The 21,754-nt window shown below is 39.4% G+C and overlaps 2 protein-coding genes and 1 long non-coding RNA gene across 3 annotated transcripts; 2 read left to right on the forward strand and 1 right to left on the reverse strand.

Annotated features, from left to right (window-relative positions):
• The first annotated feature begins 202 nt into the window (after window positions 1-202).
• Window positions 203-21,364, forward strand: LOC108361228 (translation initiation factor IF-2-like). The gene is made up of 4 exons (XM_017613803.1): window positions 203-221; window positions 2,125-2,264; window positions 9,949-10,295; window positions 21,316-21,364. Exons 1-4 carry the CDS (start codon window positions 203-205, stop codon window positions 21,362-21,364), a joined length of 555 nt encoding a protein of 184 aa, XP_017469292.1.
• Window positions 2,663-3,500, forward strand: LOC108361219 (uncharacterized). Its single transcript, XM_017613796.1, has 3 exons — window positions 2,663-2,828; window positions 2,889-3,019; window positions 3,129-3,500. Exons 1-3 carry the CDS (start codon window positions 2,677-2,679, stop codon window positions 3,482-3,484), a joined length of 639 nt encoding a protein of 212 aa, XP_017469285.1. The 5' UTR covers window positions 2,663-2,676; the 3' UTR covers window positions 3,485-3,500.
• On the reverse strand, window positions 3,104-4,917 carry LOC108361225 (uncharacterized). Its single transcript, XR_001847263.1, has 3 exons — window positions 4,891-4,917; window positions 3,860-4,092; window positions 3,104-3,281 (listed from the first exon to the last, which is right to left on the reverse strand). It is a non-coding gene; the product is annotated as an uncharacterized LOC108361225 (long non-coding RNA).
• Window positions 21,365-21,754: the final 390 nt, after the last annotated feature.

The following is a 21,754-nucleotide window of genomic DNA, read 5'->3' on the forward strand; positions in this document are numbered from 1 at the left end:
CATATTTAATTAAACTTAATTTTACTTCGGTACCATCTATTGTGGTAGTCTTGTCAATACTGGTAATTGCTAAAATTCGGCATAAACATAAAATGTATGCAGCAGCATACCCATTTCGTTATAGCTCGTTATTTTTTAAGCGAGTTAAGATATCAAAATGTCTAATGCCTTTCGGAGTTTTGACGAGTTCTCCTTTAAGAAAATGTCTCTTGGGCCGCAAAGCCATAATGAATAGGAAACAAAATAAATATATACACGTTTTCCCAGCCGCCGGACGGCTATAAACTCGCGGCCAAGTGTCCTTTTCAGGACAGCCTGCCTTGTGTTCTTCTTAGCGGAGTTGAACTAGTGGGGGGCAAGGTGTAAAGACCGACTAAGTTCGGCACCTTGGGGGTAGGCTTCTCTGGCCTAAAACAATAGAGAACCACCGCAACACCGGACTTGATTTTTTTTTCAGAGTTTACTCGGTATAATTCTGACTCAAGCATTTCGAAATGAACGCTAATTCGACCCATACTTAGTCACAACGGGGATTGAGTTCCGAGTCTAGCATGCTAAGCAAACTCTGACCTAACTTTTAGGTTTTCTGCCGGAATTACGAAAACCACCTTGACTTACCGAAACCCGGAATTGAACATTTTAAAACATTAAATTCATTGATAGCAAACACAAGAATGTTAGGAGCCGACTCAGTACTGACTAAATCCGTAGACGTATTGTTCCAGAGACCGGCCACACAATAACGAGTCCGCCCAGCATTGCAAGCGAATGCTGACGCGGAATACAGGAAATGCGTTGACTTCGGTACTTTCGTAACATCAATCTTAACTTTTAGACTACCCATACTGAGTCGGACGAACCCTAACTGCCACCTGACGTGTTATTATTTTGCCCGGCTAAAGACTTATTTTTTTGAGACTCTATATCTCAGGGGTGAGTAGTGCCCCACGTTCTTCTGATTTTACCACCTAATCTCTTGCCGGACGCCTTGCGAAGACAGTTAACCCTTCCTGTTCACTTCTGTGACGAGTCGTGAAGTGAAGCAGGTTTGTTATGGGTTACTGTTTGCCGCACAGAAATCTAAATATTTTATTCTTCGGCGTATAGTGCACCCGGTAACGTGTCAGAAAAATTCACCATTTAATATTGTCCAGAGTGTAAAACGCTAAAACTGCCAATGAGTCTCTGTCATCTTGACAATTCTTGGCGGGGTTGCCACTACAGGTAACATTGCGGCCAGGACATAAAAAGAGCAAAAGCGGAAAAGAGAAGACGGCACCTTTTAGACAAGCCACACTAGAGGACTATTACGTGGCAGGATTTCATTGGCGGCGCGAACTGCTGTTATAAACTTTCCGCGAAACTGCCGTTACAAAAATCACGCGAGACTCCCGTTACCAAATTGCGCGTGATATAGAGATGGCCCCTTGGCCCAAAAATCGATATGTAATGCAGCGCTCAGTATAACTAAAATTTTTAACAAAATCATTTTCCCTTTTCCTAACAGACAATTATTAATTTCTTCTCAAAAGTTTCCGATATCATTCCAGCCGATTTTTAGAATACTTAGCATAGGTAGAGCCTTGTTAGCATTCTCTCAAACTAAGCTTTTCAACAATAGTCGATAAAGACAGTAAATAAAATGTAACATTAGGTTTCCTGAAATAAAAATAACTAATTAATAAGTTTTGACGCCCTTATCTACATTTACCATTGCGTAAATCGGTTATGTAAATATCAAAATCCACCTATGCATCCCCAACTTGCTTATAAAATCTAAGAAATAAACAAATTAACCCAATTGGCCTGCATGACATATCGATAACATGCCATCAATGCTACTGCGCAAGTTGCGAGGGTATAAAAACCTGCTGGCAACCCCACAGTCGGCCATTAGCAAAATCGTTTTGATGAACTCGCGCCAGTCATATAGCTAAACAAACCAAGAATTTACAGACATATTTTAAAAAGGAAAAGTTTGAACAAAATAAAAAGAATTCATTAAAAATAATTAAAAAGAATAGGAACACAAGTGCTAGTGAAGTGAAGAAAAGGCGAAGAAAAGAAAACCCTACAGTGATCAGTGGAGTGAAAAAAAGGAAAAAAAAACTTGACTAGAATAAGCCCACTGGGTGGAGGGCACCCCACATCATAATCCAGTACCCAAACCGTACGGAAGGCTCAGCTACAGAGCCCCATCACCACCTACGAGCACCAATCTCGCCAAACGACAACCAGCACCATCCACAGCAGCCGCAATCAAGGTAAGTCTTCTTTAATACAAATAACCATAAGTAGTGTAATGGGCTGTTTTTGCTTACGCGTAAATGTACATTTAGCGCATTTAGCTCTAAATGCTACTCTAAATGTACATTTATCCATACAAAATTCGTCATCTAAATGCACCTAAATGCAACTCAATCTTTGCATTAAGAATCTAAATGCTAAAAGCAACCCTGCGTTATTCGAAGATTCGAACAAGATTTAATGAAAAAGAGTGGCAATACCGCTTGTTTCTGTGTACATACATAAATATTTGTTGACATTTTGTTTTGCTGATACATACATATTTGTTGATAGTTTTTTCCTGTGTGCGCTTAAATTAATAAATATTGACAATAAAAAATTAAGCGATCGCGAAATCTTTGGACCGCAGATGCAGAGGAGGTATTTGTGATGTTGTGGCAACAAAAAGTGGATGACTTGAGGGGGCCCAGAAAAAACAGCCATGTCTATCAGGAGATGGCGGCAGAAATGCAGATGCAAGGATATGATGTCAATTCCTCATCTGTAAAAATTAAGATTGACAATTTGACGGCAAAATATAGGTAACTATAGTCATTCCAAAGTTATAAAAAATATTTATTCCTGTAATGTTCTTTTCATAGGAAGGCCAAGGCAGGTATGGGGACGACTGGAGGCTCAGCTGCTTCTTGGCATTTATTTGAGCAGGTGCACCAAATAATTGGTGGCTTCTCCATCAATAACGTGGAAGAGCTGATAGAAGAGAGTTTTGAAGGTAATTGCTAGTTATTCAATTTACATGATTAAAATTGTAGGCATATTCAAAATCATTTTTATTATTAAAAACTAATCTATATACATAAATTCAAAATACTCATTTTCAGATTCGATGTCATCATCCCCGACAAATATCTCGCCGCTTTCTCCTTCTCTTCCCCAGCTGTCGCCATCACCGTCGTGTTCATCACCACTGCCGTCAGGATCGGGAGGGGCAACACTTCCCCCATCAATATCAAGCGCAGCAACATCTACCAGATCTGGAAAACAAAAACAGATGGATCGATTAGTGACGATTTGTGAGGGTATCCAAAGCAATTTTTCGGAGGCTATGGAAAAATTCACAAAATCGAACGATGAATTGGTCGAAATAGAAAAGGCAAAGCTAGTCGCAATGCAAGAACTGCAGAGGGACGCAAGAAGGCTGACGGATGGAGTACTTGATTTTTTAAATAGATTTTAAGGAAATAGTATGTAGAAATTAGGCTGAATTATTTTGTTTTTATTTTTGAAGCAGATATTAAGGAAATAGTATATAAGGTTTTGAGAATTGCACTGAATTATTTTGTTTACATTTTTGAAGTAGATTTTAAGTATATAGATTTTAAGGAATTAGTAAGTAAGGTTTTGAGAATTGGACTGAATTGTTTTGTTTACATTTTTGAAGTAGATTTTAAGTATATAGAAAGTAAGATTTTGTGAACTGAAGTGCTTGGATTTGAAATTGTGATAACATTTTGCTAGAGTACCTTTTTCCTTTTTTAAAACTAAAAGTTTTTTTTTTACTTCGCGTCAAGATAAAAAGACATGAACTGAAATAAACGTGATATTAACTTACTTAAATATGAACAGAACGCATTCCTTATTGATTCCGCTTCTGCTAAGGTTTGGTGCGAGTCCACGGATTGTGGTTGTCTTCTCCTAATATCATTAGCGTGCTGCTCGTTAAGCCAAGAAGGTATAACTAGGTCATTTTCTGCTATTAAAAAGTTGTGCTAGGCACAACAAGCCTTTATAATAGAATTTGCATTATCAATTCTGTTATCAATTCCTTTTCCGATCCGGCGAAACCTAAATTTGTATACATATATGTTAAAATAATAAGTGTATCCCACTGGGAAAATAAGTAAGCACCTTACGAGGTAAGCCATGTTTTCTTCCAGTTTTTAGTACCAAAATTGTCATCAATGCACATGCCACCGACTAGTAAAGCACAAAATGAACACTTCTGACGACACATTACTTTGTCAGTTGCAAAATAACTTGCAGGCGAAATTATTTCCAAGCGCCGAACTACTCCGAGCGACTGCTCTGCATTATGCGTAACTTACTTGGTAAAGCGACTCAGAGGTATGTCTGATACCAAATGTACATTGGAAATTCCTACTTACATAAGGCGGCCACGTCTTTGTTAAACTAAGGAAGATTCGTCAGTGAAGTCGTAAGGACCGCCGGGTGAAGTGTAAGTTGCGGTAAGGTATTGCCCTTCACCCGGCGGTCCTTACTACTTCCCTGCCGAATCTCCATTACTTTAACAAAGACGTGGCCGCCTAATGTAAGTAGGAATTTAGAATCTACATTTGGTATCAGACATACCTCTGAGCTGCTTTACAAAGTATGTTACGCATAATGCAGAGCAGTCGCTCGTAGTAGTTCGGCGCTTGGAAATAACTTCGGCTGCACGTTATTTTGCAACTGACAACTTAATGTGTCGTAGGAGGTGTTCATTTTGCGCTTTACTAGTAGATGACATTGGCCGTGATTACAATTTTGGTACTAAAAACTGAAGGAAACCATGGCTTACCTCGTAAGATGCTTACCTATTTTCCCAGTGGGATTTAACGACCAATTCTATATTTACTTAATTACCTTGCTTTCAATTGCCCAAAAGCATTTTTAACCAGTCTACGAGATTTTGAAAGTTGGTAATTGAAAGCTTTTTGTGCAGGCGTCGTATCCAAACTGAATGGAAAATGCTTCATTAAATATTTGGAAAAACGAAAGGCAGAGTCTCCAAGAATGACAACTGGGATGTCAAAATTTCCTAAATTTGTACTCATTGTGTTCAGAAGTGAGCAGTTCTCCGGTTCCCTTTTTAAGCTGGACTTTTCAAAGATTTGGGAGTCATTACATCTTCCTGGACTTCCCACGTTGATGTATAAAAAACGATATCTTTAAAAGAAAAGAAATAGTTATGCGGTATGTAATTTACATTCGGATGAATATGCATATACGCAAAATAGAATATCTAAAAAATTTCATACTGGGTACCTTGCATCAACAAGTGCTAGTAACACTGTAGAATACCATCCTTTATATATAATCCACTGCTTCTTCCTGTCTGGGATGAATTTCTATGTGGCATCCATCTGAAAAATATATTCGCTACTTAGTTGGGTAAAAATAATAATTTTAAGGGCTTACCAAGAGCACCCATACACTTTGGGAATCCAATGTGTTTAAACCCATTAACACAGTCTTCAATTGTTTCTCTACTTAGGGGAAAGTGGTTGAAATACATTGGGTGTAACACTTTCCACACTTCCCTACAAAATTCCAAGAGAGCTGCGCATACTGTTGATTTGGCCACTCCAAACAAGTTCGCAATGCTACGATATTCCGCTGAGGACCCAAGAGCATATAGGGCGATGGCAACTCGTTTCTCCAAGCAGATGGTATTATGGAATCTTGTTTCCTTTCTCTTTAGGTGATCCAGAAAACTGCATAATTTTTTAAAAGCACTTCTATTCAGTCTAAAACTTTGTCTGAAGTTATTATCTCCAGAGCATTGGCACTCGACTTCCCAAAACGTACTTCCTCGATTATGTTAAACGTTGGATAAGTATACTAGCTTATACCCGCGGGTTTCACCCCGCGCTTTTATACAAATAGGAAAAATAATTTAATGATATCTATTTTTTGGTTCCGATCGGTTCGTATTTATGTTTTTTAAATTTTAATATTTTAATAGGCTTGTCCGATCTTGCATCCTTTAGTGCAAATAAAACAAAGTTATTCCACTATTGTTGCCCAACGTTTCGCTAAACTCATTAGCATCTTCAGGGGCTGGTTGTTTATTTTCACTGTGTCAACAATAAGTACAAAAATTACAAATATTACAAATATGCGATAACGTTGGACAAAAATTACAGAAGGAACATACATGTATGACGTGCATATGAACATAAAAATGGCAAATGAATTATACTATTTTACTACTTACAGAAATTTCTATTTTAACATATTTAATTAAACTTAATTTGACTTCGGTACCATCTATTGTGGTAGTCTTGTCAATACTGGTAATTGCTAAAATTCGGCATAAACATAAAATGTATGCAGCAGCATACCCATTTCGTTATAGCTCGTTATTTTTTAAGCGAGTTAAGATATTTGGGCCGTTTAAAACTATGAAATTATAAAATCTCGTCTGCGCGCTAGGCATACGAAATGTATCAATCCCTCTAAGTTGACCTTAAAATGTTTCCAGGTATACGACGCGTGAACGTGTAACCTTCTTGGAGGTGCCACGGCGAGTTCTAATATTTCCAACTCAAATTTAGTAACCTGGCCTTGATAAAATACCACTTCTCATTACTGTAGCAAATGCCTCAAGAGAGCTTTAGATTATAAGGCCGAACCCGGCTCTCCCTTTTCCATTTAATGAAATTTATTCTGTCTTCCACAAACACTTTCAGGGATATGTGGCAAGAAAAAGTAAACTTTTACTGGAAGTGCCACGCCCCTTTTTCTTATAACCCTAATCTTCTTCCATGAATTTAGAATTGATTTTACATACCCCAGTACCAAGTCCCAGTACTCTACCATGAACACCTCTAGAGATAAGCAGTATAAAACAGTAAATTTGTACGGCAGGAAACATGTCCCCTTTTCGAATAACGCAAATTCTTCTCTATGAGTATGGAATTAATTTTGTATACACATCTCGGTGCCAAGTTCCAGTCCTCTGCAATAAACACCTCCAGAGATATGCAGCATAGAAAAATCAATTTGCATGGGAGTTGCCACACCACCTTTTCCAATAACTCTCATTTTTCTCCATGAGTATGGTATTAGTTTCACATACATACATACATATGTATTTCCATACCAAGCTTGAGTGCTTTACCCCAAACATTTGAAGAGATATGCAATATGAAACTTTCAGTCAGTATGGGAGGTGCTACGCCTCTTTTCCAAAAACGTCCATTTTTCTCCGTGAATATGAACATGATTTCACACAGTGTTGGCAAACTGTTAATCTGATTAACGATTAAAAATTAACGATTAAAATGTTAATCGCGTTTGACGATTAAAATTAATTAGTCGTAATCAACTGTACGATTAATGATAACATTTTTTTAATCGTTAATCGCTGGCTGCGATTACGTTTAATTAATTTAAAACATTAATCGTTAATCCAATTAAAAATAAAATCTGATTAATTTGTCTAGTTTGTCCGAGTTTGAAACCAAACACCAGTTATAGTAATTATTTTGTGTTTTACGCTTATAAAAAGCACGTAATATAAAAAAATAATAATTATTGTTATTAGTAATACATAAACTGGGAACTTTTACAAACCTAGTTTGTAAAACGTTTGTTGGTATATATCTTAATGAAAATGCACACCAAATTGCTTAGATTGATGAGGAAACCCGACTTAGCCATACTGGATTAACTTGCTTTGTGTGCACAGGAAAATTCCAGCATAACTTAATTAATCACCAAACCTACTTGATCAAATTAAGAGTTAATGATTAAAAATTAATTTTTTAATCGCGGTAAGGTTAACTGTTTAGTCGGATTAAAATTAATCATGATTAACTGTAATCAGATTGAATTTAATCGAATTAACTAACTAATTAAAACATCAATCGATTAATGCCAACATTGATTTCACATACATATCACTATACCAAGTTTCAGTTCTCTCCCACAAATACTTCCAGAGATATGTATGTAATATGAAAATTCCAATTTGTATGGGAGGGGCCTTGAGTTATCGGACTTACTTTCAGTCTAAGACCATCCTTCCGAAATCCGTAGTAAGTGTACTAAATTTCGTTCTGATCGGAAAACCGGTTAAGGAAGTAGCCTATTTTTCAATCCAGGTCATAAACCATCTTTGAGCAAAATTTAATTTTCAAACAGGTGGCAATTCTTAAAAAAGTAGCCTATTTTCCAGTCTAGGTCATAAGCTATCTGTGTGCATACTTTCATGCAAATCAGTTCAGTCATTTCCACGTATTAATTTAATTAAAGTTACCTAATACGTGATAACTCTTAAAATAGTAGCCTATTTTCCAACATAGGTCATAAGCTATCTCTGTGCGAAATGTCATGCAAATCTGTTCAGTCGTTTCCGCGTATTAATTTAATTAAAACTTTTTTAACAGGTGGCAACTCTTCCAAAAAATTAGCCTATTTTCCACTGTAGGTCATAAGCTATCTGCTTGCAAAATTTCATGCAAATCCGTTCAGACTTTTCCGCGTATTAATTTAATTAAACTTTTATAGCAGGTGGTAACTCTTAAAAAAGTAGCCTATTTTTCAACCTAGCTCATAAGCTATCTGTGTGAAAGCTTCCATGCAAATCAGTTCACTCATTTCCGCGTATTAATTAACTTAAACATTTCTAACAGGTGGCAACTCTTAAAAAAAGTAGCCTACTTTCTAACTTAGGTTATAAGCTATCTGTGTGCAAAATTTCATGCAAATCCGTTTAGTCGTTTCCGCGTATTAATTTAATTAAACTTTTTTAACAGGTGGCAACTCTTCCAAAAAATTAGCCTATTTTCCACTGTAGGTCATAAGCTATCTGCTTGCGAAATTTCATGCAAATCCATTCGGTCGTTTCCGCGTATTAATATAATGAAACTTTTTTAAAAGGTGGCAACTCTTAAGAAAAGTAGCCTATTTTCTAATCTAGGTCATAAGCTATCTGTGTGCAAATTTTCATGCAAATCCATTCAGTCGTTCCCGCATATTAAATAAATGAAACTTTTTTAACAGTTGGCAACTCTTAAAAAAAAAAATAGCCTATTAACCAACCTGGCCCATAAGCTATCTGCGTACAAAATTTCATGCAAATCCGTGTAGTCGTTTCCGCGTAATGATTTCCCAAACATCCAAACATACAAACTTTCACATTTATAATATTGATAAGAAGATGTATATATATACATACATACATACATAAGTGATTATAATTTTGTTTCATACCTGTTGTGGAGCAAAGGTTCTTTCTTTTGTTGAAAGTTCCAAGTGGATGTATTCCCACGTTACAACTCGCACGTTTTTATACAGAATTAGCATCTCCATAAAGCGTGCACGTCTTTTTATTAATTCATATATGGATGTGTTTATTTCTTAAATTTTCGCATAATTGATGGCCACAGATACATATGATTTCACCATTAATAAAATAAATTTAATTCGGCGCATTTTGCTTAAATTTCAATGTAAACAATAAACAGATGATTTCGAACTTGGGTAAATGTGCATTTGCTAAATGCGATAGCATGAACGCTCTTCGAAAATATATGTTCGAAAGTGCTAAATGTTGCATTTTAAATGCAGCAAAAACGCTGCATAATGAGCTGCTCTGGGTGTTTCTGGAGGATTTCCTTGCTCCAAAGTATTCTACCTTCGGTGAGAGCACGATTTCCTGCTCCAGCTTCTTATTTGAATGGAGTAACTTGAAGCAAGCAAGCACACACATATATTGTACGATATGGACGAATCCAGTGTCGAACAGTCAAGGGGGTTTGGTTATTTGTACAATGATTTTGGGGTGCCGTGGGCAAACGCGCGACCCAAACCTAAAGGCTGCAACATACACGTGTAGGCAAAGAATTGAACTTTAATTTAAACCAACACTTCTGTGCTCTTTCGTACTGTTCTAAAAAAAATCTTATTTTGCAGCTACCCCATCCGGCTATAGTTGCCGCCACCACAGCAGCGCCCATACAACGGCGTAACACGGGTGCGCAACACCAGCAACCACCAGAGAGCGGTGCATCAACCGGGGAGCACCCGAACACACCAGCACCCCGCCTAGCAACCCCGACAACAATCGGCACCAACAAGAACCACGGCTGCTACAGCAGCAGCTACAACTACAACACCAACAACAGGGGTAAGCACCAGGGTAACCAGCGCGCCAGAGCGCCAGCGACCGCGCAAAGAGCGGTAACACCAGCGAACCGCCCAAAGAGCGGCGGCACTAACCGCAAAAGCGTTAACCAGCAACGACAACACCAACAACAGGGGTAAGCACCAGGGTAACCAGCGCGCCAGAGCGCCAGCGACCGCGCAAAGAGCGGTAACACCAGCGAACCGCCCAAAGAGCGGCGGCACTAACCGCAAAAGCGTTAACCAGCAACGACAACACCAACAACCGGGGTAAGCACCCGGGTAACCAGCGCGCCAGAGCGCCAGCGACCGCGCAAAGAGCGGTAACACCAGCGAACCGCCCAAGTAGCGGCGGCACTAACCGCAAAAAAAGGGTAACCAGCGCGCCAGAGCGCCAGCGACCGCGCAAAGAGCGGCAACACGAGCTATATCGACCAACACCAGCTATAACAACCAACCAACAGTCACAACAACAACACCAGCCGGCCACACACAAGCCTGCTGCAACAAGGGTGAGTCCTTCGGGCCATATAAAATTTGAAAATAAATATAAAGTTGGAAGTAGAGCTTTTAAAGTTCAATTTTCATTTAATATAAATAGATACATACCTTATTAGCATACATAAAACTTATATATTAAGGTACCCGTGTACATACATATTATCAATTATCGTAATTAACTAAAATGTTTTTCCACACGAGATAAGGCGATCATACATAGTTATAATGAATGCACCTCACTTGAGGCATACCCACGGTATGATGCACATATAAGCCCTAGTGGCTGCATTGGGTTTTCTTCGTATTCAGTTTGTAATATATATTGCGTTTGGTATATATATTGATATTAAATTAAATAAAAGCAAATTGAATAAAGTAAATTAAATTAATTGGAAAAAAATAAAAATTTAAGAAAATTTCCTTAAACAAACATAGAATCAAATTAAATAAAAGTGAATTAAATTAACTAAAGCGAACTGAAGTAAACTACTATAGATTACGACTTAAGGAACCTAATTTTTAACTAAAATAAATAAATAAATAATAATAAAATAAAACGAAAGATATACAAATAAAAATAATCCAGTGTATAAACTAAAGTAAACTACACTTTAATATAAATTCAAATAATATAATTCTAAGTAAATAAGGAAATTATAACAAAGAAAATGGCCACGATATAACAAAGAACTTAATATGCACAACTAGTAATACTAATAATAATAAATCCAATAGAAAAAGGAAATTAGAAGATTTAAAGGAAAGAATTAAAGACCAAAACGAAATTTAAACAAATAAATACAGAAATATAGGGGAAATAGATTTCATATACTTACCAGAACTACAAACCCGACTTACTTGCCTGACTTCCATACCGGATTTACTTACCTGACATGCTTACCTAAATTACTTACCTTACCTCCGTTTCCTTATACTTACCTTAGATCTAAGATTCACACCTACCTAGTTGCTTAAGTAAATACATATACCTACCAGTTTTAGAGATTAGGACTTAGTGTTAGGATGATTAGTTTTAAGGATTAGTTGTTAAGAAAATGAATTTGTTTGAATAAATTGTTATTAAAATGGGAATGCTAAGTCGACTCATTATTTAGGAAGGCATGTAGGCACTTTTTACTTATGGGGTCATCGAGAATAAGGTGCACCGATGACCACGGCTAAGGGTGGGTCAGCACCAGGGGCCACACATCGCCCAGTGGCCCCAATCATATTCGGCCTTAGCTTCTTGTTTTTGTTTTTGCTTAGATTGGTATTTTGTTTTCTTTTGACTTTCAGCTTGTTTTATATTTTAAGGTTCTTTTCCAGCTCTTTTTTTGTTTTAACGGATTTTTTTTTGAATTATTTTGCTATGTGTCCGTCCATTAAGACGTTTGACAAGGCATGACTTTTCTCTGCTATGGCGCAGGGAACAGCGGTGAAGGCAAGAACCCAGCCCAGCCGACATGACTAGCCATAGTGCACCCTATTGTGTCATGCCGCCTGCATTCACTGCTGCTCTCAATGTATGCGTTCCATAACAGTGTTCTCTGCAAAAGGTGTTCAGCTCCTTTTCTTCGCAAAACAGAAAGAGAACCCTATTTTGTGAGGGTTATAATCCCTAAGTGCGGCCGAAGGCCGCCTACGCGGAAAGGTGTTCTCTGCGAAGGGTGTTCAGCTCCCTTCTTTCGCCTGATAACCACCTTGTGATATTTCATTTTATTTAAAAATCCGACAGATTCTGTTAGTTGGGTTATATTCCACTTCAAACTGCACAATTTCCCTCGGTAAATGCCGTTTTTTGCCCATTTTAAAACGGTTCCCTAGGGGCCTGTGGGAGGCCCCGAAGGGGTGTGCGACTTTTCGTAAAGTTGGGTTTGTTCCCTTTCGAATGGGGGCAGGGGGGAAGGGTTAGGGGACCACGCCCCAGCCCCTCCGCTCCCCACCCCAAAAACGTCCGGCAAATAACTAAACTTTTCCCAAAGACTGAAACGACTTGACGGTACAGACGCAAGTATACACTTCCCTTTTCCCACCCCTTCCCTTCCACAAGCAAGCAGAATTGAATTCAACAGTTGAACCGTGTAAAAGCGCTGCAAAAAAGCAAGGTTTGAAATTCGGATTTATATGGTTTTTTAGATAATGAGCTATACTTTTGTATAAAATTAATAAACCTTAAACAAACAAAAGAAAAATAAGCAAAACTTGTTAAACTGTTGCGACCCTATTAATACTTATTAGTGCTATTTATAAGACGTCGCAAAGTTGCATTTTTAGCGAAATGGCAATGTTGCGAACAAAGTTGTATGAACGACCTATCGCAACTCCGGATTGCAAATGTAAAATTAAAAAAAGGCGATTTAGAGAAAAAGAAAAGTTTTTACAATTATATTTCGAAGAAGCCCCAACTGATATACTTTTTCTTGAAGTATTTAAAGACAGTAAAAAACACGTGTTTCGCGACTTTGACTTTGCAATGATTGCCAGCTCAAATACTATGGCAATATCGCAAATTTTTTCAATTTTTCATACAAAAGTAATCAGCTGTGTCGCAAGATGGCAAATTTTGCGACAAATGCGACATTTGCAAAAACTTTGCGACGTTTCATGAATCCCATTAAAAATTTCTAAATTCGCTAAACATCTCTCTAGCTTGTCTTGGATTAAACTTATCCATTATTTCCAAAATATTTTTTTTTTTTACTGATCATGCACTTTTATTATTTATTTATTTATTTATTAATATTAGGAGGCTCGGCGACTAGGCCATTTGCCTCGCAAGCGAAATTATATTTCATGCAGCAGGTTGTGTTTGTTGAGGGCGTCGCTTAGCAGTTTTATTGTATGTTCATCGCTGCAGTCTAGAGTTGCAGTCAAGTTATTGCTATAACCGGAGATGGGACAGTCCTTAAGAATGTGTTCTATACTGAGGGGTTCGTTACATTGCCTGCATTCCCGTTGAGCTACGCGTTTGTATTAATGCTCAGATGTGAATTTGGTTACGCCTACTCTCATTCTTGCTATTGTTATACATTTTTCGCGTGAAAGGTCCTTATTATAGTTCAGTCGGTCACATCTGACGTTGTGGGTCCTTAAAAAACACTTGGACGATTCGCACAATCTATCTCTGGTTGCTCTAAGGTACGATCTATGGAAATTCGTCATGGCAGTGACTAAGCAAGGAGACTCTGCTACAAGTGGCACACTAAAAGCTTGTTTAGCAGCTTTGTCTGCTAGCTCATTGCCTGTTATCCCCATGTGTCCGGGTATCCATGTCAGTTTCATATCGCCGTGTTTATTAATTCTCCCCACTACGTATCTGTGCGCTTCACTATTTCGGTCCATTAGCGATTTTAGCACACTCAAGTTATCCGAGAAAATGACTGCCGGTTTTTTGATTCTGGTTGCGTGTTGGACGGCAAATTTAATTGCTGTTAATTCGGCGTTAAAAATACCAGCATATGGCGGCAGAAGAGCTTGATGGAGTTGTTGATGAATTCCATCCATCCGTTGTTCTATAACAGCATAAGACGGTGATTCTTCGAGTAAGGAGCCATCAGTATAGTAGAAGGTATCAGCTGAACAGTTTGCTTTATATGCTAAAAACATTTTGATGTAGACTTCCGCAGAGGTGTTGCTTTTATTGAAAGCGCTCAATGAGATGTCGATGGAGATACTTTTGTCTGTATTGGGATATGCGTGTCCTTTAGATACTTGGTAATAGCAGTGATGCTGCAGATGCTTCTGTAGCTTTTGACCCTAGAACTTTCTCTAGTTATACAATCCCAAAAAGTGTTATGCAGAGGATGCGAGGCCGTTGTGATAGATTCCTGGTGAAGGTAACGCCTAAAATTTTCGTTTTCGCTTTGAGATCGACGTTTTTGTTTCTCAGTGTAATGGACGATACGTTCCAGTTTCTCTTTCTGCAAATATGAATGGCTTCAATCTTGTCAGCCGGTATTAATGCTCCGGTTCTTGCCGACCAGTCTTGAAAATTTTTGTTGGTTGAGGTTTTTCTTTATTTGCGTTTCTAATAGTTTGCAAAGCGTGTGTACTCCGTGGTTGGGCATGTATGCATGCTGGATTTTGAGGATTTTACCATCGCATGCCTTCCACAGTCTTCTCGTCACTATTTTGTCTAATATTTTCGAGAGCACAGGTAATAAGGATATAGGTCGGTACCCTTCGACTGAATTCTGGTTCTTACCTAACTTTGGTATGGGCATAAGTACAGCTTCCTTCCAGTCGTGTGGGTAAATACCCGTTTTTAAAATATTGCTATAAAGCCAGCACAATCTTATTTTGAAAACGCTCGACGAATTTTTTACCATAACATAAGTTATTTTATCCTTCCCAGACGATGTTCCTTTAGTATTTTTGAGCGCAAGATGTAATTCCGCACTTTTATATTCTTCATTTTTGGAAGAACATTCTGAAATTTCGAACTTTGCGGCCAGAATGGAGAATGCTAACATAATTACTAGGCCAACCAAAAATATGGTAGAGCATGTTTTTTTTCGTATACTTTATCATAAAATGCATAAAAAGGAAATGCTAATTGTAAAAATATAAAGCGTTTTTTAACATATTTGTTAGAGCATATTTCGTATTAAATGCATGTTTTGGCTGTTTTTAAATAAATTCCAAATTTAATCCATATTCAAAAATATTTAATTTTTTTAAATTACAGGGCCAGTGTCCGTTGATAGAAAACTACTCTGGATGGTAAATTTTCGACAATAATGAGGTGAATAAAAATTGCCGAGCCCGTAGAACTAGTGAAAAATTTTACGGCAAGCAGCACACTTTCCTGACGATTTTTACATGTTGTTTGCTATAATATTATTGCCAAAGAAGGTTAATTTTTAAGAAGGGAAAACTCGTTACTTTGAAAATGAGCCGCGACGATTTTGACCCTATCTGAAACGCAAATTTTTTATTTTCGCCTCAAATACGGAAAAGGCAAGCAAAACAGAAGAAAAGCGGCAAATATGAATTTCTGTGGTTATTTTGCACAGGTGGTTGGAAAAATGTAGTTTAATTTAAAATATATATAAATTAAGGTGTAAAAAATAGAATATTCAGTGCATGTGTAAGATACGGAGGTGCTTGTTTGTGAAAGTGTCCATATTAATAATAAAAAGTGTTTGTAAAGTGTTGCTCAACAAGTGTCAAGTGTTGGTGTATATGGATAAAAGTGATCATTATTTTAAACGAAATCAGTGTACTTTTATATAAAAATGCATTAGTTTAATAAGAAATCTATGCATTTATATATGTTATATACATATTTTGTTTCATTAGGAAAGACATTTCAAGAAGTGTGGAAAAAAGTAATGCTTCGTGCCATTTGATGGGTAAAGTGTGTTTTTGGCGGCATATAAACAAAACTAATGTTCATTATATACAAATTGTATTAGTCTAATATAAAATCTATGTATTTGTATATGAATTTGCATACGTTTTGTTTTCATCGGGCAAGAATAAATATTTTCCAATTTTTTGTTCATATTCATGCAAAAAAATAAACGCGTAAATGTGACATATAACAACGTGTGCTAATATTTGCGTGCGTCCCTGCCGAATCCGGTCCAACTCCACGGCGCTCAATAGCACAGTGGATCAAATCAATGCGATGAACAGCGCCCCGAAATGCAAGCATCTCGGTACCAATTGGCAGTGCGGAATGAATACACTTACCACCTTGGTAAGGTTGGAGGCCTATCTAAACCCCTGAGGTACTATGGGTCCGGCGCCCGGTTGCAATGCAACTCTACATCGAGCCACACGACTCTCCCAGAATTTGGGTTTAAACCACAGCCACCACGATACTCCCCGTAGGGCCAAACCGAACAAGCAGATTGGAGCAAGCCCCATGGGCAACTGCTCCCCGTGGTGCCAGAATTAAGTCTCCGGTCAGACCTCGTAGCCGTAACTACTCCCAGTTGAGTTTCCATGCCACTCTGGACTGGTCGCCCCACCCATCAATTTACTCCTTAACTAATTGCACGCATTCATTCTGGAATCGTCGCTATGCGCACCACATGCACTACTTTCCGAATCACAAAGATTTCGGCTATGCAAAAATGCGTTAAATGGCCCATGTCCGTTCGGAAGAAAACCCAGACTGAGACAAAATCTGAAATCCGGGTTTTCACGGACAAAATTAACGTCACGAATATACCCAATGTCACCCGACCGTTGGAACTATTGTCCCAGCGTTCCTGCCACTTCCTTAAGACCGTCTCCCACAAGGAGCGCTTACACTCCAAATACCCTCTCTCCAAGTCAGCATCCGAAATCCACCCATCCAACAACGGCATCTACATGCCCCTTCTTAATCGTAAAGCCATAGAGCGCTCTGTAACCACCAAATCAAGAGGAGGCACCCCCAAGAGCACCTGCAGCTCATCAGTGGAAACTGTGCAACATACCGGCAGACAAGACAGCAGCATTACCCTCTGGCAGGACAAAATCTTTTTGCGATCCACAACCGTCATAACAGATTCATACCAAACGGCAGAACCATAAGTGGCACAAGCCACAAACAGGCCCTGATATATGGTACGAAAAGCAAGTCGGCATAGGCCCCAGTCAGACCTCAAAATGTAACGTTCCTGACCCACAACACCAAGAATTCGCAGCTTAAGGCGCACAAAATGCAAACCACAGTTCATCTGCTCGCCCATCAACAGCCCCAAGTATTTGACTTGCGTCTCGTACCTGAGACTGGTTCCGTTTAAGCGGATTACCGGCGGGCGACCCTGCAACAATTTTCCCTTCAGGAGATCATCACTGTCTTCTCTACCGACACATCAACACCCACATCCGCACCCCATGCACTTACCACGCCGAGCAGCTGATTTCCCTTCAGCTCTATTGCAACCCTCGACTGCCCCCCTACTAAGATGAAGAGGTTAGCATCATGAGGTTCCAAATAAATGGACCACAAATGGAACCCTGAGGACAACCGCGAGCATCCTAAACCTCAAGTCTACCCCCCTCCCTAACTAAAGCGGCTCTCCTGCGAGAGAAGTAGCTACGCCATAAAGCCAACTCTGGACACCAAAGTCTCTCTAGCAGCTCAATGACCCTATCCCAACGTAAATAGTCGAACGCCCCCTTAAAATAAACGAATATGACAAGAACATACCTACAGGTACAATTCTTGCACACCCTTTGACGTTAAGTCAAGCATCCTCAATACTGCGCGCTTTCCTGAACCCATACTGCCTATCCGACATACTACCCCCAGTAAGCTCCTGAAGCCTTTGACCCGTTCCAGCACTTTTCCAAGCACTGAAAGGAGACTGATGCCCCGATAAGATCGAGGATCACTCCTGACCTTATCGGGCGACTTCAGAAGAAGAACAACCCTAGCTACTTTCCACTCACGTGGAAAATATCCTTCACACATACATTTCATAGAAAGCCTCCAAGTGCCACAAACATTTGCACATCTCTCCGTTGAAACCATCAAAACCCGGTAACGTTCCAGACCTTACCAGGTCAAATGCATACGCCAACTCCCCAACATTTAGTGGAGGGACATGTGCTTCTGCTTGAGGAACCTGCACTTCCGTACCAGGAAAGAACGCACCAAACAAGACCCCCGCACACTCCCTCCACGTTGTTAACACGGAGCCACCAACGCGAAGAGAGGGGATCTCCTCACTTCAAGGGTCGTCCCTATTTTCCCACACAAACCTTCTCCACTCTTCCCCCTTCACCCGTATAAGCATCTCCTTATACTCCCTCATTTGCCGTGAAAACAGCAATCTAGCTTGAGCTAGACCCCATACGTCGTTCCCGCTGAAACCGTCGCCTAAATCGACGGACGGACTCTCGTTTCTCACTGAGCTGCTCCGACCACCATTTGACCCGCTTTAGTTGCCCCCGTTCCAACTTCTTCAAAACCCTGTCATTAACCCCCAAACAATGCCATTTAGACAAACAATTTGTTTGTCTACACCCATTTCCTCGAATAGCCCCAGTGGTATTGCTAATACCGCCTCCCTTACCCTGTTCCCATATTGCTCCCAGTTGACACCATTTGTACGCCACCTTCTCATCTGGTACCCAACCCTACGGCCAGGGGGGAGAGAGTGGAGTAATCTCAATCTGTATAGGATTGTGATCACTTACACCCCATCCTCCCTTGACTTCCCACCAAATCGGAACGTCTGCATCCCAGCCCTGTTCACCAAAGTTAGGTCAATGTCGCTGGCACCCATCGGCCCATCAAACGTGTACCACTCACTAGGTATATTGACAACGTCAACGCCACTGGACATCACGCACTCACCTAATACTTCACCCCGCTGGCAGCTTTGATATCCAGACGAATGCCGGGATTTCTTGCTGAACCACATCGTGGAAGAAGCATTCGCGTCTAAGCCAATGACCACCGGCGTGCTACTCGCTAGTGGTAGCACGGTGTCAAGATACCTAATATATGGCTCCAGAGGCACGCTGAATTTGCAGTACAGGCAAGCAACAAACAAACGCCCAAACTCTCCCTCCAACCCCACAATTACCCCCCAATCAGACGAGTCTACCACAACTCATCCGCAGCTGGACTCACTCACCACCACCGCGGCATTGACCCTATGGTCAGCAATTACCTTAAATCCTCCCCCTATGGCAAACTTCCTTTTTTGCCTTACATTCTTACACCCTATGGTCAAAACTCATGGACCGGAAACAGCTCTGCACGAGGGTGTCCGGTCTCACCCTGAAAGAGTACCACTTTACGTAGCAACGACCTGCTTCCAAGAGGACGGACATTAATTTGTCCGATCCCTCAAAAGAAGAACATTAGTTGCACTGTCATGAGCCACCTTCCAGGGTCGGCTGACCATCCTCACCTCCTTTCCCATGCACCCAGTACTGAACTCTTGCAAGTTCAGTCTATACAGCTTCTACATAAATTCATCCGCATATATCTCCTTGTGCACTCCTTGAACCACTACTCTTGCAACCGAAGGTGTACGCAATATCAGCTCACCAGAAAGCAAAGCCTTTACCTCATGCAGTCTTACGCCTAAAACCGGCCCAATCTCCTTCATTACCTGCTCGGCTACCTCCTTCGAGGACTTTTCCCCAGTCTTGCTCTTTACCACGCCCGACCACGTATGCACAGGTTTGGCAACTATCGGTGCAGGCATCAACGGCACAGTCGCCAAAGGCGCAGGCGTCAAGGGCACTGGCGCCAAGGGCGCCAGCATCGACACCGACCCAACCATAAGAGCAGGGGCACCTTTGGGGAGCATCGCCCTTCCTGGCACTCAACCCCTGTACCTGGCCACGTAACCTAGCGTTCTCTACTATGGCTGCCATTAACAGCTCCTAATATCCCGAAGATATATCCACCAGCGTTTTATGTGAAACATAAGTTGTCTCCATTTTTCTCACATACTCCTCCGAAACAAACGCGTAAATGTGAAACATAAGGTGTCTCCGTCTTTCCCACGTCATCCGCCATATTTATCCTAACATTTTCTTAAATTCCTGCGAAATGCCACGTCTTGACATATTTACGCGCAAATGCGTACATATATATGTACGCTTACACTAGGCTGCACCTAACATGAACACCTTGTTACCACTTCTTGTAACCACAAATCTAGGTACCCTGGTAACGTTTTAATTTATTCAGCATTTCAGCTATGAAGTCTTGTAGAAATTCTGTGGTTGCATACTTCATGGGGCAATATTTTGTTACCTGCTTATGAGATGGAAACGAAATTTACCGGTTACAAGAGTCCACAGAATGAAAAAAGAGTTAAAAAAAAGAGAGGAACTTTATTTTCCGGTAAAAAAAATTTGATTACCAACGCAGAATAGGTTAACGTTCGATTTTGTGTTTGAAGCTTTTCATGACAGTAAACAATATTTGTGTTACCAACGCAGAATAGGTCTGTATGTATACACTCACTTATACATGCTTCAGAGCTTTGCAATTATCAATAATGCAGAATAATTAAATTGTTTGAATTCATATATATGTCGCTCGAAGTATCTAGAGTCAACTGTAAACAAATCGTAGGCGCTCGGTTGACAAAAATTTTAAAATTTATGACCGAAGCTCGTGAAGGCCTTGTTGCCACATTAAATTAGTGGTTAAACCACTTATGTATGTGATTTTAGAACTTTTTCCTTAAGATCAAAATATCATGGGCCATTTATGCAAAAAATTTTGTTTTTTTTTTGTTTTTTGTTAAACTAAAATCTTAAGCAACTAATTAACGATATGAAAGTTTGAAGAAGTACTGCGATTAAAAAGTTTAGAGAAAAAATGTCTTAACTCGAGATAAGTTATTTCTCGATATTACTGCGGAGTAGCCATTTTTCATTTGGCTGGCTGTGATTTCTTCATTTTTACATTTTAGAATTTTTATGGCCCTCGCGAAGAAGTTGCGCTTGTGGGCGGTATGCGTTTGCGGGGAGATGTATGGCCATTGAATTTATGAATGAATGTGTTTGACCAAAGAACGTAAATCTATAAGAATAGACAACACGTTACAATTGTAGCGAGTGTTAACATCAGGAGCGTGTCTTCTCTTTTCATCCAATCAAAAAACGTATTTGGGCAAAAGAGAAGGCACGCTCCTGATGTTAACACTCGCTACAATTATAACGTGTTGTCTCTTCTTATAGATTTATGTTCTTTGGTTTGACCTTGAAGAATATGCGCATGCGTCTATGAATGAAATTTTTATTGTTGTGTTTTGGTCACGTATGTATATGCTTTTACATATGTACATATGTATGTATGTACGTACGCATATTTGAATGAATGTAGATATTTTTGGAGGGGATCGCATGAGTATATTTGTACAAATTAGTGTAAATTATTTATTGACTATAAATGTACATTTTTATGCGTAATTTCATTCATAATTACAACTTTAAAAGGTCAGGTATAGCGCATGCACTTAATTCACTTACATTTGCTTAAAATTATAAAATAAATTAATCTATGCACATGCGCATGCAAATTGTTAAATGCCTTCGGCAAATAAACAAAAAGAGTTGCGGTCATGTTTTTTGTCATTTCATTTCTTTATTTCTATCATCAATCACTTTTTCTCAACGT

This window comes from Rhagoletis zephyria, unplaced genomic scaffold, assembly GCF_001687245.7.
Source record: "Rhagoletis zephyria isolate East Lansing unplaced genomic scaffold, Rhagoletis_zephyria_1.1 Rzeph_scaffold_00719, whole genome shotgun sequence".
NCBI classification, from domain to species: Eukaryota; Metazoa; Arthropoda; class Insecta; order Diptera; family Tephritidae; genus Rhagoletis; species Rhagoletis zephyria.